Genomic DNA, 18,295 nt, shown 5'->3' on the forward strand with positions numbered 1-18,295 from the left:
ACCTGACCTACTTGCTCAGTACTTAAATAAAAATCAAGTAGTTTTATACATCAAAATCTGCAAATTTTATACATTATGTACATTCTTGTAGAATTTAATTAGAAAAACCAATGAAATCATCTGATAACTCAACACGTTTTCTCTCAATTTTAGTCATTTTTCCTGAGTTGTTGAGTTTAATTTCTATGTAAAGATGAATAGCTATGTCTTGTTACTATTTGTTCAACCGAAAGCTTTATATTACTGATAGCTTGTATAGATAGAGATTTTAATTTTCAAGGATATATCTAACAAACCCACCTTTCATACCATGTGTTCAACACCAAATTAATTACACTTTTCATGATAAGGTTTTTTTTTAATTAAATAAAAAATATACCCCTACTTTCATACGAATGGAAATAGTAACCGAATGATTGGAACCTCTTAAAAATGTATCTTTATTTTCTTATCAACAATAGTATGATTTGTTTAGTTTGTTGTACTCTGTGCCTGTTCAGTTTGCATTGCAATCTACACTCAAAGGTGATGGCGGCGTATATGGATCCAGGGCAGTTCTCAATGTATGGGAGCCAAAAATTATAGCCAAGCAAAATAGTGCTGCTCTTGTTATACTTCTTGATGCGTCACCAAGTGAGCAAAGACACGCGATACAGGCTGGATGGATGGTAAGTTTTCTAATTCCACTATCCATTATTGTTTGATACATTCTTTAGAAAAAGATTGAGTTATCTATTGAATGTAACTAATGCCCAAGAATTAACAAAATATCATAATTCCAAGATCAGAAAATGTGTGATCTTATTATACTGTTGAAACATTATCAAATAATTCATTGATATGCAACATGCGGATAGGGTCCTTTATATGTTTGGTCATTCCCTTAGGACCTGTTTCTTTTGACATAAAATGGGCATAAAACAAATTTTACGCCCATACAATTTCTTTTACACATATTTTATGTTCAAAGAAATGGAGCGTTAGGAAATGATCAATCATAGTAAAAATGCAAGACCATATCTCGTATTCTCGTATTCTAATTTTGAAGTTTTTCAAATCTCCAGGTAAATAATGACTTTTATAATGACTTTCACCCACACCTATACACAGGATGGACGGTATGCTTCAACAATAACACACTCTTTCTGTCATTTAAATTCATTAAGATGTTCTACTGATTTTTCCTTCGTTTATTCTGCATCCCTACAGAATGATAATTTTGGAAAAACGGGCTGCCATGATGTTCTCTGCTCAGGTTTTGTACAAATTTCCAAACACATACCCGTAGGCGCTAGCATTACCCCATCTTCGGTCTACAATGGAACCCAACATTACATTACAGTCACTGTGTACAAGGTAATTCCAATCATTATATTTCTAAGAAAAGGGAAATGATATGTATACCTATATTTGTTACATCATGGAAGAAGGAAAAATATTATTGGGGAGAAGGAGAAGGTGACACTTGTTCAAAGATCTAAATTATTTATCAGATATGTCTTGCCAAAAAATTCTCTCCCATTAGATGTTTCAAATCCCTTATTTATTAAATCTTACAGTCCGGCCAATGGAAAAGCAATAGCTAAAAGAGATTTTGCATCATAATATAGTTAAAATGAGTTGCACCTTGTGAAACATTACTTCTCACTTGACATACTAATTTTTTTATTTTAACCATTTTACTCTTTGGTTTTCCATTTTATGGTAGGATCCTGCGAGTAAAGATTGGTGGTTATTATATGGCGAAGAGAGGGTGGGCTATTGGCCAAAGGCCATCTTTAATTCTACATTCGCTGACTATGCTGATTTTCTTCAATGGGGAGGGGTTGTATATAATGATGGTGTATTACCTTGGCCTGAAATGGGGAGTGGCCATATGCCAGAAGTCGGTCAAGAATATAGGAAATCAAGTTACATTGGAGGCATGCAGTTTATAGATGAAGATGGCAATGGTCATTCCATCAAACTCGAAACTCCTCGTGAGATGATTCGAACCTCCCCGTCATGCTATCAAATTGGGGTTACTGAAAAAGTGCCTGGTGAGGCTTATGCTATACTTTTCGGGGGACCAGGTGGGAACAATTGCTAGATTCACTTGACCCAACTCCTTTGAAGGACTATATGTTTCCAAACTTAAATGATGGAAATGTTTTAAGCATATAATAACTTGAAGTCTAGCTATATATTTAGTTTATCATGCTCTTAGTCATATTTGAGCCCAATTTACATCTGTACTCAATGTTTCAGTTTATAATGAAAACGCTAAGAACCTAGAGTGGTTAGGCTCCTTTCTAAATTGTAGGGTTGCAACTTGGGTCGGGCTTTCCCTGCCTGCATTGACCCGACCCGAAAAAACCACGAGCCGGGTTTTAAAATAGTGGGTCTTGCTGTCTTGGGTAGGGTAGGGTTTCATGTTGAAAAACCCAGCTTATTCTCGGGTCGGGTTGGGTTTGACAGAAAAAAAAACCCGACCCGAGTGCTATTTCGTCTAGTTTTACTTTGTTTTCTACTTCCAAATTTCTACACATCACAAAAATTCAAACAGCAAACTATAAATAGGATTATAGGAAAAGGAAGAAGGCACTGCCAATGATGACAAAGTACAAACACTTTTTTTTAACTTTTGCTGTAAAATATTATTGGATATGACTAAACTATCCTCGTCGCTTTGTAAAAAAGAAGGGTAGTACAAAAGCAACTAAGGACAATGTAGTCATTTACATGGCAAATGTGAACAGTAAAATTGACACTCTCTGGTACAACCTTCGTTAACAAGCAAATGGGTCATTCCTGAATCCCATCAAAACAGGAAGACCAATGTGACAGCCAAATTTTGAGACTTATATAAAATTACCACATTACCCTCATCTAGCAATAGTGCAAATGTGCAATACAAATGTACAAGATAACATGGGTCGTATGGTCATTTAGATAGGGGAGTTCTTAAACAAAGAAAACCCCTGCATAGAAAAAAGATAGGACCCGTGCACTCGTCGGCTGAGGGGAAATGGCTCAGCAAGAGGGTTTTAGGCGAGTAAATAATGTACCCATTTTTAGTTTCTTAATTTTTTTATTTATTTGTATTGTCGTATCAGTAGGTTTAGTGCAACTCAACTCAACCCAACCAACCTTTTGTCCAAAACTAGTTGGGGTCGGCTAAATGAATCCTTTAGAGAAATAAGCGAAAAAAATTAACATATACTTCCGCGTAAATGTGAAAAAACCCGACCGAACCCGACTAGAGTTGAAAAAACCTCAATTTGGGACGGGAACAATGTTGGGATTTCAGCTCAGGCTGGGTTGGCATTTTCTTGAGTTGGGTTGGGTTAGGGTTGGGAAAAGTCAATCCTATTTAATTTCGGTTTGGGTTAGGGCTGAGGCTTTGGGCAACTGGATCCGATCCAATCCCAACCATCTTCCCTCTGATTTTATTGTGATTTTGAGAATTATGTGTTAATGGTTTCTTTTATATATAGTTTTTCTATTTTTTTTTGCCCCAAGCCAAACCGAACCCTACCCAACCCCATTTAGCAAATCAGGTGAGATGGGTTGGCTTAGGGTTGCGAGATTTACCTGCAGGTTGGTTTAGGGCTGACCCTCCTCAACCCGAGGCTTGGCTTGGGATAGATTAGACCTTCGTTCAAGGGCATTTCAAATTTGCTTTGATCGACCTTCTCTTTGTGATTTCTAAACCCGTTATAGTTATGACATTTATGAATATTTAGTAAGGGAAATGATAAATGTGCCCCTTTTCATCACTTGGGACACCCAACTGCACTGTCCGTGGCAATCTAGTTACCTCATTCCTTCAAATATGAAGTACATCAGCACTTTTTCAGTCATAGATACACTGTAGTTGGGTGTCCCTAGTAATGAAAAGGGGCGCATTTATCTTTTCCATTTAGGAAATATTTGCCATCTCTGAGTAGCCTCAATATGAATTTTATAATTTTGAACGGGGAATGATATTTTCCCCCCTCTGACGGATATATAGGGGAAAGTGATTGTGAGCGGCCCCTCATATAAGCTTATATGAGGTGACCGCCAAAAACATGATGGGCCCACATTTTGGGGTGATCCGAACCGGTCATTTGATAGGCCCTGACATAGATAGGGGGTGCCCAAAAAATCAGCTCCATAGGATCATCCCAACCCTTCGAATTGTGGAGGTGAAAGAGGGGAAATGGGCGAGTATAGTTTTGCCCACTTACCCGTCCATTTTCCCCTCTTTCACCTCCATAGTACGAAGGGTTGGGATGATCCTATGGAGCTGATTTTTTGGGCACCCCTTATCTACGTCAGGGCCTATCAAATGACCGGTTCGGATCACCCCAAAAATGTGGGCCCACCATGTTTTAGCGGTCACCTCATATAAGCTTATATGAGGGGCCGCTCACAATCACTTTTCCCATATATATATATATATATATATATATATATATATATATATATATATATAGCAAAAGAGAAAAGAAGAGAATTTTTTGAATTTTTTGAAAATTCTATGAGAATTACATATCACTTTTTTGACTTTTTTTAACAAATGCACCCATTCAACCCATATATTTTCAATCCTACCCCCTCCTTTATGCTTTTTAATAAAGGCACCCATTAAAGCCACATAATATCAATCTTACCCCCTCCTTTATAGTTTTTTAATAAAAAAATCTATTGGGTGATCTTAACCGTCCGATTTAAGAGGAACTATGGAAACCTCTATACATTGGAGGGCTAGGATCAGCCTATGGAAATGATTTCTGGGGCACAACCTATTTATGTTGTGTTCCATCACATGGACGGTTTGGATCAACCTATGACATGGTCCGTATAGTTCTTTGTCGGCCCGTGCATCGCACGGGGTTTTTTACTAGCATGTATATATATATATATATATATATATATATATATATATATATATATAGAGAGAGAGAGAGAGAGAGAGAGAGAGAGAGAGGAAACTGTTGGTGAGCTTAACCAAACTTATGGTGAGCTAGCTTGCCCAATCACATGGGGGCCCACTTTGTTAAGATGATCCAAAGCATTCATTTGAAAGTCCCTTACATAGATGGGGGGTGTACCAAAAATCAGCTCCATAGGATCATCCTAACCCCTCCATTTGTGGAGGACAAAAATGGACAGATACAAATCTGCCCCATTTTTTCCTCCACAAATGGAGGGGTTAGGATGATCCTATGGAGCTCATTTTTGGTACACCCCCTATCTATGATAAGGCCTTGCAAATGAATGATTTGGATCACTCCCCAAAATGTGGGTCCCATGTTATTGGGCAAGCTAGCTCACCATAAGTTTGGTGATCCAAAACAATTATTTGAAAGTCCCTTACATAGATGGGGGGCTCACCAACAGTTTCCTCATATATATATATATATATATATATATATATATATAGAATAGTGTTTCTGAACTCGAGCATCAAAAACTCATGTGGCCCCATGTTTTTGGGGGGGATCCAAAGCATTCATTTATAAGACCCTATCATGGATAGTCTGTGTACCAAAAATCAGGTCCATAGGATCATCCTAATGCTTCCATTTGTGGAGGTAAAAATGGGCAAATTTGTGGAGAAACAATATCTGTTCATTTTCCCCTCCACAAATGGAAGGATTAGGATGATCCTATGGAGCTGATTTTTTGTGGACACCCTATCCTTGATAGGGGCTTCCAAATGAATGCTTTGGATCACCCAACAATGTGGGCCCACACCTATTTTTGAGCTCAAGATCAGATAAGCTTATCTTAGCTCTAGCTCAGAAATACTATTCTCAATATAATATCATAATATAGTTCACTTTTCGTCATATCCATGATATGCATATAATTCAATGACTAATTAGGTAATATTATCCGGAGGGACATGATCTAAAGAACATAGCAAATATCAGCATCCCGATATCAGCCCAGCACCCGCCCCAGATGACAGCCTTGGCTGGATATTTGGTGTCGAGAGACGCGACAGAGTGCACATGATGGGGCCCGGACCTACCCCTAATGTATTATTTGGCTCTATGCGCAGCGGTGTGATGTCACAGGGGAGGGTTGCATCACTTGAAAGGGCCAACGAGCAACTCACAAATGAGGTGGTAGGTATGAGAGAGAAGGCCCAAATGGAACAAAATCAACGATCCGACTCCGTCACGATCATGTGCAACCTCCTCTGATAGCCATAGAGACCTCACTGACGATTGGGTATAAATGTCGTTGAATTTTAATATAAATCTAGTCTTGGTTTTCTTCTTAATAAATAACTGCTTTTTTTTTTATTCCTAATCATTGTTCATTTTCTAAGGTTACCTTATTGAGCATTCGAATGAGGGGGTTGAAGTGGCGCACATCATTCGTAAGAGCGTTGATCTGACACATCTAGACAACGGGCAGCCATTAGGACAGTTTTTCACTGAGGTGCAGATCACGGTTGCATTGCAGCCAAAAGAGCCTCTGATAAGAGAATCCGAACTCAATGAATTTATTGGAGATGCTTTAGGAGGAGAAATCGCTTGGCCGTCCTTCTTGGTAAGTACTTTAGATACGAGGATAGATTGAAATTTGAATGATGATACTACATTGACAAGTATATTGATTTTTGATTCGTTATCTGTTTGTGTTCCCTTTCTTTATCATGTTAGATGAGCCCAGAGTACTTGATCGACATTGTCTTCATGTTTCTTACGTATTCAGTTCGGAGTTAATGTTTCACGTACGGGCTATCTTGAGACTATTTATTATGTTTGTGGCTTTTGTTGCCTCTTGTTTTAGTGCATTGTATTTGACTTTGTCATCCTTATGTTTTGGAACATATTTTGCTTTCAGTGTATATATGTAAGTTTTGTGTTCTTCAACACTGCTCTATAGGTAGAAATTCGTTTTAAAGGTTGAAATTCGTAAGTTTTGTGTTCTTCAACACTGCTCCAAAGGAGGCAAGGTAATCATCTCTGAATTTGTAATGCGAAGGAGCTGCCCTCAATTCTATGATTTTATTTGTATGTAACTTAAATGTTTCTTGGAATGTTGGAAATATAGTTTCGAAGTGAAAATATGATGACAGATCCTCAACTAAAGAAGTGGCCTAGCGTTCCATAATCTAAGGCTAACTTCTACTTCAGAGCAATGAGGACCAAAGACAACATATCGAAAATAGGCAATTTTTTTAATCTTCTTTTTATTTCATATAAGATCTATTTGTATTTCCTTTTCTTTTGGAAGTGGCTTCATGTATGTTGTGTCTTATTCTTTTTCAGATAATTCAGACCAAAGGCCATTCCCCAACCCAAAAATGAAAAACCCATCACACCACCTTCTGTTCCCTCTAATGAAATATCAGTACAAGAGATAATTATTTCATATTTTCTAAACCATGTTTCTGTTTTGCTCGAGGTCTGTTAATAACGACTTTGTTTGTTTTCATTCATACATGGTTTCTTCTTGATGGAATCACTCAACTTCAATCATTTTCCATATAATTTTATACAATAATTTGTTTGATTGCTTGGCTGCATTCAAACTCAACTCTGGGACTGCTTGTGAACATTTTAATTCACATGAGGGAATTAATTGTATACTTTTGAAATCTTCAAAATTCTAGACTGCAATCTAGGGTTTAATTGTATACTATTTTCTATAAAAAAACATACCTATGGAACCACTTAACATGACTTAAAAGTGAACTCCACCCAGCTTTTATATATTCATTAGTTTATTGAAGTATGTAATGTCACTTGGAAATGTGGGATATATTTTATTTCATACCCACATTGCTGGTCTTTATATTACATGTTTCCTAGTTGGAAATTGCCACAGGGGCACATGGCAATTGGAGCTTTTAGAGCTTATTTTCTTTCTTGCATACTCTTATTGGTGAATACTCCTCAACGTTTATAAGTTGTGTCACCCAAATGAAATGTCAGCATCATATGCATATGTATGTCTGTATGAGTGTGTGCATGTTTATGTGTATTTTCTTTTGTTCGCTATGGTTTGGTGTCATCATCGACCTTTTTTGGGAATTAAATTTTGATCGGAATATTTTATCAAGAGCATTCGTCAGTGGGGCAGATTTATTTTATTGGGATTTGCTCATGAACGCCGGTGAAAGCCCTTTTTCTTGTAGTGGAAATGGCTTTCCACGAAATTGCCTAACAAATCCCTTACTATGTTTATGACTATTGAACCTTTATACGCGTTGCATATATCCCTTTTTATGTATCAGCAATGGCTAAGAGACGCAAGCATTATCTTCGTTTGCAATATAAATAATGAAAAATAATATTTCCACTTCCTTTTCTATGTCTTCATGCGTTTCCATCTTTTATGTATCTTTTTTCTTGAAAATGAAGTCATTTCCAAGAAATGACAAACCGAAGGGCAGGACATATTGGGAAATAATTGGTGTAAATATTGTAGCCCTATAAATAAATGGAACCTATTTCTTTTAATCCTATGTGTAAGCAAAGGAAACCCATTTCCTAACTTGTGGATTTTTGCAGGGGGAGCGCCTGTTCCTTGAAAAACTGCTTGATTAGTTTCATGAAACTCTAGAAATTTATTTGAGAAGAAATTTTCAAACCCGGGAAGCCCTTTCTGAGTATTTGGCTAAAGCCATTTTCATGGTTAATATTGGCCGCAATGACTACATCAACAACTATCCGCAGCCTGATTTCTACATCTCTAGCAGAGTCAATAATCCTCAAGCATTTGATGACCTCTTGGTAATGAGAGTCTCTCAATCCCTCGGTAAAAATAGCTCAAACAGTAGGAGATATCAAAACCTAAGCTTTGATATAGTGCCAACGAATACATGAGCATAATCAAGGTGCCACCTTTTATATTTGATCTACACATCTCTCTAATGGGATTGAATGTGAATGTGAATGTGTGACAGAATAGCAGGTATTAAATGTACGTCAAAATTAGCAGGTTCTTGTACCCTATTTGGGGTTTATTTGTAATTGAAGTAAAAAATGCATATTTACCGGCGTTGATTAAAAACGTTGGTGAATAAAATATTCACCGACGTTTAAATGAAAGGGTCGGTGGATATAACAATCACTGACGGTCACAAACCGTAAGTGAAACATGGAATCCGGCAGTGTTATTATTTTCGCCGACATATGTTGCTAAAGTTTCCAACGTTTTATAAACGACAGTAAAGACTAAGCCTTTTATCCATCGCTAGAATACCGTCAGTGAATGCTATTTTTCACCAACGTCGTGAATTTGTAATTTCCAGCATTTAAGAACTTTTTTGAGACGGTCGTAAACATCGGTGTAAAGATATTCACCAACATTTTTTATTGAACGTTGGTGTAACCCTTTAGGGATGCTGTATTTACCAACGATCGGCAAAACCTTCGTTACACTGGCATTCATCCGTATTTTCACAGGCGCTCATGAATGCCGGTGAAAGCCCAAAATATTCTTATAAATCAAAGGTCCCTCAATATAACAATTGAATAGGGTTGCTTCAAGTTATATTTTTTGTGTTTCAAAAAGTAGAAAAGTTTAGGAATATTTTCCTTCCCAAACTTGTCCAGATATATAATTCTTGCAATCCAAACAGGCCGTATGGATTAAAATTTTCCTCTACATACACTCCGAAGTGTTATTCTAATTCAAATTGATATGGGTGATATTCAATTGTTCTGAAGCTATGAGCCCACCCATACGTTCGTGTGTACATAGTTGTAAAATCTATTGAAATATACGAGAATTAGAGCGCATCCTAATGCAATTAGGAGTTAAATCTTTCTCCTATTTCTTCTTCTCTTCTTTTTGTGTGTAAGCTGGGATTTAACCTCCGACCACCAAGGTGAAGAACAAATCCTTGACCATTGATCTAGAGGCTCAATCACAATTAAAGTTCTTCCTCTTCTCTTTTTCGGGAGTATAATACATACCCGTCAAATGGGGATTAATGTCTGAAATTATATGACCCCTAACCTTTTATTAACCTACATTTTTTGTCATGACAATGTTTAACTATGAGAGAGTACCGCTTAAGATGGTTTGGGCATAGCAAATGTAGGCCTTTGGATGCTCCAATGAGAATAAGTGACTCATGCCAAGTTGATGGAGTAAAAAGAGGTAGGGGAAGACCGAAAACAACTTGGGTAGAGACAGTAAGGAAAAGACCTGAGAGCTAGGAACATAACAGAGAACAAGACCTTGGATAGGATAGAATGGAAGAAAATGATTCATGTAGACGAACCCAGCTAGTGTCAGGATTAGACTTAGTCAATTTGAATCGGGTAGATCCGTTCACTTTCTTCGTGTAAATTTTCTAAAAGATTCATTAGCCGACCCCAACTAGCTTGGGACAAAGGCTTAGTTGAGTTGAGTTGAGCTGACAATGATTAACTATGAAGGAGGTGCACATACTGTGGATGAGGTGAGCTCGAATGACTACAATAGTTGCACCATGGAGAATTCTATTACCACAGATAGTAGTGAACCCTATGCACTAAGCTTATGGAGTAATTGGTTGTTTCACATGGTACCGAAGCTTATGCTTTTGGAGATGGAGTTATTTAATCAGCTCGGATACCATGTGAAACAGGCAATTATTCCAAAAGCTTAAGCCGTTGGGGATGGCGTCATTTAATCTTCAATACGTTAACGCTCCCCCTTACATGTGGCCCCTCTTGTTAGGATTGGCCTACATGTGGCACAAGTGGCCCCTCTTTTGGGTTGGCCATTACATGTGGAATTTTAGTATAGAGGAATTTTGAACATAGGACCTTTGCTCTGTTACCATGTGAAACAACCAATTACTCCAAAAGCTTGAGCTGTTGAAGATGGTGTTATTTAATCTTTTATACTTTAACACGCTCGATGTTGTGACCAGGGCAGGCTCCGATCGCCCGGCTATGATACCATGAAAAAGATTATTTTCACTAATGTTACTTGATTACAATTAGCCACAATCAGTACTTAATAGAGCACTTACAAAAAATTATTTTCACTAATCTTGTTTGATTACAATTAGGCATAATCAGTGCTTATATAGAGCACTTTGCTTATATTACAATCATACTTTATCTACTTGTATTGTTTTAATCCTCGAGCTCTCGTTGTTTTGTTTCTCTTTGACTTCTCAGAGTGACCAAGCATCTATAATTGGAGGGGCTATAAATTTCGTTAAGAAGCTTCAACAACTTCTCCAATCTCTTGAAGCTCAAAAGAGAAAAACACAACAATCAGATGCAGGTTTCACCTCTCCTTTCACCAATTTCGTTGCCTTCCCTCAGTTCTCCTCTTGCTCAGTGAATTCCAACTCGACGAATGAGACGGTGGCAGGGAATCGCTCCTCCATTGCCGATATTGAAGTAACCATGGTGGAAAGTCATGCCAACCTCAAAGTACTCTAAAAAAGGTGGCCTAAGCAGCTCTTGAAAATGGTGGCCAGGTTGCAAAACATCCATCTCACAGTTCTTCATCTCAATGTAACCACCATTGTTCAAATGGTTCTCCACTCTATCACTATCAAGGTTAAAAAAAATCACCTTTCTCTCACTATTTTATTCTGGTGTTCTTATTCTTTTCCACGAATAGTTTGTGAAACAACCAACTATTCTAAAAGCGTATCTGTTAAGAGTTGGTTTATTTAATCATTTCTACTTCAACACTCTTCCTCACATGTGGCCACAATTTTTTTTTGGTTGGCCGTACACATGGCACATGTAGCCTCTCTTTTGAGTTGGCCGTGCATGTGGATTTTTAATATCATATAGTTGTTGGGTTTCAAACCTAGAGCCGTGAGGCAATAGCTCTGATACCAAGTGAAATAATTAATCAGTCCAAAAGCTTAAGTTGGTAGAGTTGGTGTTATTTGATCATTTATACTTCAACATAATGCACTAATCAAACTCCCTCCATTCATGTAGGTTGAGGATGACAGTGGGCTTACTTTGGTTGATGAAATCGCAACTGCTGTTAAACAAATGCTTGGAAGGATTCAAGAAGAGGCCAGTATGAATTGAGCCAAATTTCTATGTACTTCACCAAGTTTCCTCTCTTTTATCATAAAAATTATTGCATGTTGTTAGAGCCTATCTCTCTTACTCTCTTATATTTTAAGAACCTTTATGTACAGTTGAATGTGCTCATGTGTTGTGTGTGTGTGTGTGTGTGTGTGTGTGTGTGTGTGTGAGAGAGAGAGAGAGAGAGAGAGAGAGAGAGAGAGAGAGAGTTACATTCTATAAAGTCACCTACGCAAGGTGAAGTACAAAGATAGCTGCCACGGACAGCTTTAGAGGAGCTTTTACACTATGAAGATGGAAATGGCCGATGATAGGCTGATAGAAAATGTGTATCCATTTCAAGATATGATTACGCTATGTAAAATCATTAACATTTGAAAAATAAAGATCCAATGCCGCTATGATCTAAGAGGTCATCTCATGGAAGAACAGAGATGTGTAGGTCTCACAAGTCTAAAAGAAACCCGTCTAAATTACAAAGGTGTAGGAGATAACCAAAACTAGATGAAGCACTTTGTAGACTAATGTTTACAATTATGGAAAAATGCATTGAAGAGCAATTTACAAAGGCTTTCCTTTATATAATTCTATGGTCTTACAAGAAAAAAAGAAGAAGAAGACGACCCAGACTTCGGAGTGTGGAAGATTCCAGCCCTAGACAGGACCTAAAATATGACATTAATGCATTTTAACTCTGTGAAGTGATATTTCCACCCCTTAGCATTTTCACCCTGTTAGTAAATTTGTATTGCTGTCTAGTTTCAGCATAGTTTAGAGAGATTAAGCTTTGCACACTTATGAAAATCCTGGGGTATGTCTTGTGTATTCTAGGGAAAATGGTGTATGAAGAGAAAAACCAACTTGCCCTAAACCCTAGCATGAAGCCAAAGCGAGGAAGAGAGGTGTGGGCTAGGAGCCAAAGCTGTCCTCCTTTATTAAAGCCACTTTTAAGTTTTAACAGAGCATGTTCTTGTAATAATAAGAACAAGAATGCTAAATTTAAAGAATCGTAAGGGGTCGTTTGGATACGCGGATTTTAGAATCCGAGATTTCTTCAAAATTGTAGATGAGAGACAAGAGAAGAAGTGAACCAGCCGTCGTTTTCTGATTTTTCGCCCTTGTTTCTTTCAGCAAGAGAGTAGCAGATCATCCCATGTTTGTTTTAGAAATCTCAGGATGCAGGAGAGATTTCTAAAACCTAGATTTCTTACTTAAAATCCAAGAAACGCTGCACTTTTTTCAAACTAAAAACGTGAATTCTAAAATCCGCGAATCCAAACCGCAAATTTTAGAATCCAGGTTTTTAGTTTGAAAATAGTGTAAAAGAGGGTTCATGATCAAGCTGCCGCCGCTGTCCTGGCAGCATTTCTTGGATTTAAAGTTAGAAACTCAGGTTTTAGAAATCTCTCATGAGATTTCTAAAACCTAGAAAAATGGGAGGATCTGCTACTCTCTTGCTGTCGGAAAGAAGGGTGAGAAGTAAAAAACAAGTTAAAAACGACGGCTGGTCCGCTTCTTGTCTTGTCTCTTAGCTACAATTTTGATGAAATCTCGGATTCTAAAATCCGCGTATCCAAATGGCCCCTAAATGGTTATAAATGCATGTTTGATCAGCTTGGATCTAATGACAAGCGTGTTTGCCCTGGATTTTTGCAAGGGCACCATTCACCCTTCACCCTTCAGTTTAACATTAAACTAAATCAGTTTTAGGGGACAGTTACTAATCAATGGTCATGGTAGACATTGAAAAAATATATTTAATTTTTTTTCCAATTTTTTTTTAAAATAGTGAGAGATATATAAACATAAAGACAAACTCCTAGGCCAAGGTGGTCAAGAGAAGGGTACAACATGAGGGATTTTTTTCCAAAAATTATTAACAACGGTTAAAGTAAAAGGTCGCTAAATCTTCCGAGGGTTCTAGCATTGTCATTCCCCATAAGGGTGCATTTGGATTGCCAGATTCCAATGTTTGGTTCAAAAAAAGAATGGAATCAACAGAGTGAATTAAGACTATGGTTGTATTTGTGGGGTGGGGCGTGGTGGGGGTGGTGGATATGCCAGAATTTTTTTTTCTTGCCCCAAGAGGAGGTATTCTGTTCCACCCAGTCGGAATGGAACTTTTATTAGAATTTTTTGACCTAAAATTTAATTAATAATAATTATTTTTAAGATTATGTTTAATGGAGAATCAAAACAGGAATCAGAATATGATGCCTATTCCGATTCCTTATTCAAGCGATCCAAACACACTATTACCAATCTTTTTCTTCGTATCAAATAAAAAGGTAATCTCTGTCATATTTCCGATGTCATACGAGCTTTGGATGGTTTTCCCTGAAAAGGTTGTTGGATATTTTTACATTATTCTCTCAGGCTCTGTTTCCTTTGACATAAAATGGGCGCAAAACAAATTTTACACCCACTTATTCAATTAAAAATGAGCGTAAATTTTGTATGCCCATTTTTACCGAAAGAAATAGAGCCTAATAGAATACAATAACTGCTAAATGGTGGCTGGAAGATCAAGAGAAGAAGAAGGAGAGTAGACAAGTATGGAAGATGGGGAGAAGAATAGCGGAAGAGTGGTAAGTAGTGTTTGGTTGCGCTGCAATCCTCGAGAAGATTAGTGGAAGATGTAGGAATGTCATTACCAAAATAGAGGGGGGAAGTGAGAGAAAGGGAAGAGAGAAAACATAATATGGCAAAATTATGAAAATTATGAAGGGTATTTTACTCTACATCTAGAGCACGTTCCATTGGGTTTTGTGGCTATGTTTAGGTCATGATCGAAAAAAATTTGGACCTTATGATATGGATCCAATGGACATGATTGGATCCAGCCAATGTGCCCAAATCCCATCCATTAACTTTTGTTGATCGGTAAGCTGGGATCAAACCTGAGACCTCAAGGTTGAGAAACAAAGCCTCAACCATTGAGCTACAGGCCCAACCCCAAATCCCAACCATTAATGTTCTCATCCTCTAGATCCATCGGACTGTCTAGGTCTACTGAGAAACCTAATTTTCGGGCCTTTGGAGATCCATCCAATGTGCCCAAATATGATCCATTATCGTTGAGTATATTAAAATAACCAAATTTCAATATATATATGAGAAAACGGTTCCTACACATATGTGTAGAGAGTTCTCTACACACTAGCTTAAAATACAGTGGGGGCCCACATATATATATATATATATTATAGCAGAAGAGAAATTAGAGAATTTTTTGAATATTTCCAAAATTCTGTGAGATTTACACGTCCATGTTTCATTTATTTACCATCTAGCCCTTTAATATTATAGTTTATCTCATCTATATATCTCTACAGTCAAGGGTAAAATGGTCTATTGGTTTTCACCTACTGCAGGTATTTTTCTTCTCCTTTTTCCCACCTCCCACCTACTACAGATATTATCCATCCGGTGGGCCCACGTCTATGATGACGTTTTTGGTTAATATGTGTCTCTCTCCCTCGGTCTTACTCTCTCTCTCTCTCTCTCTCTCTCTCTCTCTCTCTCTACAGGTAAGAAAATAGAAGCAGGAAGTAGTCTGGCAGCCACCGCCTCTTTGTTGGAGAAATCTCATGAAAAAAACACAGAGAGGATGGGCCCCTTTTAGTTATTGAAAAAAAGCTAACTCTCTCTCTCTCTCTCTCTCTCTCTCTCTCTCTTCACAAGCATGATTCCTACAAAGTTTAAGATAACTAACTGGATCAATAAATCCTTATTGTGTGAATCAACATGTGATTGTAAACACGGTCGTTGAAATTATTAATTCGGTCAATTTTTATTTAAATGATTTACTAATTCAATTTTCAACTGCTTTTTTAGGTTCTCTCATTGTTTTTACAAAATAGTTGATGCAGGAAACATAAATGAAGAGTGGAGGCTTTTATACGCTTATTTTTTCTCAAAATTAGTTCCAGTTCTTGGAGGCAAGTTTTGGTTCATAAAATTATGCATATTGAAGGATCTCCTTTCTATTAGTTTTGGGCACTCATTTTCCATCTTAAACAGGGGAAAAAGCTTAACTATTTTTTATGGTTTGAAGGGTCTATGTTTGAAACTTTGATCAGTGTTGGAAGCTTCGACTGATGATTATCCGTATCCGCAATTTCTGACAGTGGTAGTCTCAGAAATCCTAAATTTGGCTTCTTCTTTTTTTTGTATTTTGCCTTTGAATGTGTTGGGTTCTAATTTAGATTCAGGGCTAAAATTTTTTCTTATCGTTTGGAGTACTTGATCTAGATTGATTCAGGTTGTAATTTTGTTAGAAGTAATGTACTGAGTTTTTCCAATGATTTTCTATATTACTATTTTTAAACTGTTAGTACTTTCTTGAAAAGTGTTAATGCTTTCTTTTGACGAGAGCGTGGACTTTTATTTTGAGTTGTCTGCATTTGGCTTCTAGACCTAAATTTTTATGTTCTTGTGATCAGACTTGGTCTGCCCAATGTCACCAATAAGGCCGTTGTTTTTAGCCACCATTGAACAATCCCAACCTCATTTGGATGCGTAAGAGATTATAAAAGGCTCTTATGGATATACATTCCCCTATTCAATGGCAGCTTCTGTGTGTTTCTTCAAGTAGCACACTATGTTTTTTTATTAATTGAAAGGGTTTTTTTGACAAATATTAATTGAACTTTGAAAGCACATTTTCTACATTCCTCTTTTTTGGGTCTTTGCCCATGCAAAATCTTAACATGTGTAACTATTCAGTCCAATTCTTGAATGTTTTTTCTAAACCTCTCTTCTCCAACAACTTATACAACCTTTTATTTCGTGTCATTGCTCTACCCTTGAATTCATCTGGGCTTAATTTGTTTGTTTTCTCTCCCACCGAAGCTTAATTATTATATATCAAATCAGCAAATGAAATATGGTGGGATCTTAGGATTGGAAGTAAGCTTCTTTACGTTTTTATTGCTTTGTGTGTGTGTGCGACAATAGTTTTAAAACATCTTTTTATTAATCATTTATGTTTTATTTTGTTGGCAAATGCACGGTTTTCTTTTAATGATTACATCTTTTTTTTGAAACAAAGTTTTGAATCACACCCTTTTTTCACCCGTGCATCGCACGGGGTGTTTTACTAGTATATATATATATATATATATATATATATATATATATATATATATATATAAGGGTTGATGTTTCTAGTCGGCCGACTAGAAAAGTTTTCTAGTCCGTCCGCCAAAAAATCAGTGCGGGCCCACAGTTTTTGTGTGATCCGAAGCTTTTATTTAATAGGCCCTGACATGGATAGGGTGTGCCCAAAAAATCAGCTCCATAGGATCATCCCAACCCTACGATTTGTGGAGGTTAAAATGGATGGGTATAAGACTTCACTAATTTGTCCAATTTTTAGCTCGAGAAAAGTGTCTCTAGTCGGCCGACTAGAGAACCTTCTCTAGTCTGCCGACCCAAAACACAGTGGGCCCACAATGTTTGGATGATCCAAAGCATTCATTTGATAGGCTCTATCATAGATAGGGTGTGCCCAAAAAATCAGTTCCATAAGATCATCTTAACCCTTCGATTTGTGGAGCTAAAAATTGGACAAATTAGTGAAGTCTTATACCCATCTATTTTAACCTCCACAAATCGTAGGGTTGGGATGATCCTATGGAGCTGATTTTTTGGGCACACCCTATCCATGTCAGGGCCTATTAAATAAGTGCTTTGGATCACACGAAAACTGTGGGCCCGCACTGATTTTTTGGCGGACGGACTAGAAAACTTTTCTAGTCGGCCGACTAGAAACATCAACCCCTATATATATATATATATATATATGAGAAAACGGTTCCTACACATATGTGTAGAGAGTTCTCTACACACTAGCTTAAAATACAGTGGGGGCCCACATTATTTTGGTGATCCAAGCCATCCATTTTAAAGGCCCTCACATAGATAGGGTGTCTACAAAATATCAGATCCATAGGATCATCCCAACCCTACGATTTGTGGAGGTAAAATGGATGATTTAAACCTTCACAAATTAGTCCATTTTTTGCCTCCACAGTTCGAATGGTTAGGATGATCCTATGGATCTAATTTTTTGTGGACACCCTATCTATGTGAGGGCCTTAAAAATGAATGGTTTGGATCACCCAAATAATGTGGCCCCCACTGTATTTTAAGCTAGTGTGTAGATAACTTATCTACACATATGTGTAGGAACCGTTTTCTCTCTCTCTCTCTCTCTCTCTCTCTCTCTCTATATATATATATATATATATATATATATATATATATATATATATATATATATGTATGTATTATGATTA

At 37.2% G+C, this 18,295-nt stretch overlaps 1 protein-coding gene and 1 pseudogene across 1 annotated transcript in view; both read left to right on the forward strand.

Moving 5' to 3' along the window:
- Positions 1-6,707, forward strand: part of LOC143890588 (protein neprosin-like) — a 9,449-nt gene extending 2,742 nt beyond the window's left edge. Inside the window, exons 4-9 of the mRNA XM_077395304.1 lie at positions 501-668; positions 1,065-1,118; positions 1,210-1,356; positions 1,709-2,072; positions 6,308-6,531; positions 6,645-6,707. Coding sequence (XP_077251419.1) covers positions 501-668; positions 1,065-1,118; positions 1,210-1,356; positions 1,709-2,072; positions 6,308-6,531; positions 6,645-6,707 — 1,020 coding nt within the window. The remainder of the gene's footprint in view (positions 1-500; positions 669-1,064; positions 1,119-1,209; positions 1,357-1,708; positions 2,073-6,307; positions 6,532-6,644) is intronic.
- A 3,656-nt stretch (positions 6,708-10,363) lies between these two features.
- Positions 10,364-11,993, forward strand: LOC143890589 (transcription factor bHLH94 pseudogene; annotated as a pseudogene).
- Positions 11,994-18,295: the final 6,302 nt, after the last annotated feature.

Source organism: Tasmannia lanceolata, unplaced genomic scaffold (genome assembly GCF_043159265.1).
Source record: "Tasmannia lanceolata isolate RefF3 unplaced genomic scaffold, GAP_Taslan_0.1 ptg000013l, whole genome shotgun sequence".
NCBI classification, from domain to species: domain Eukaryota; kingdom Viridiplantae; phylum Streptophyta; class Magnoliopsida; order Canellales; family Winteraceae; genus Tasmannia; species Tasmannia lanceolata.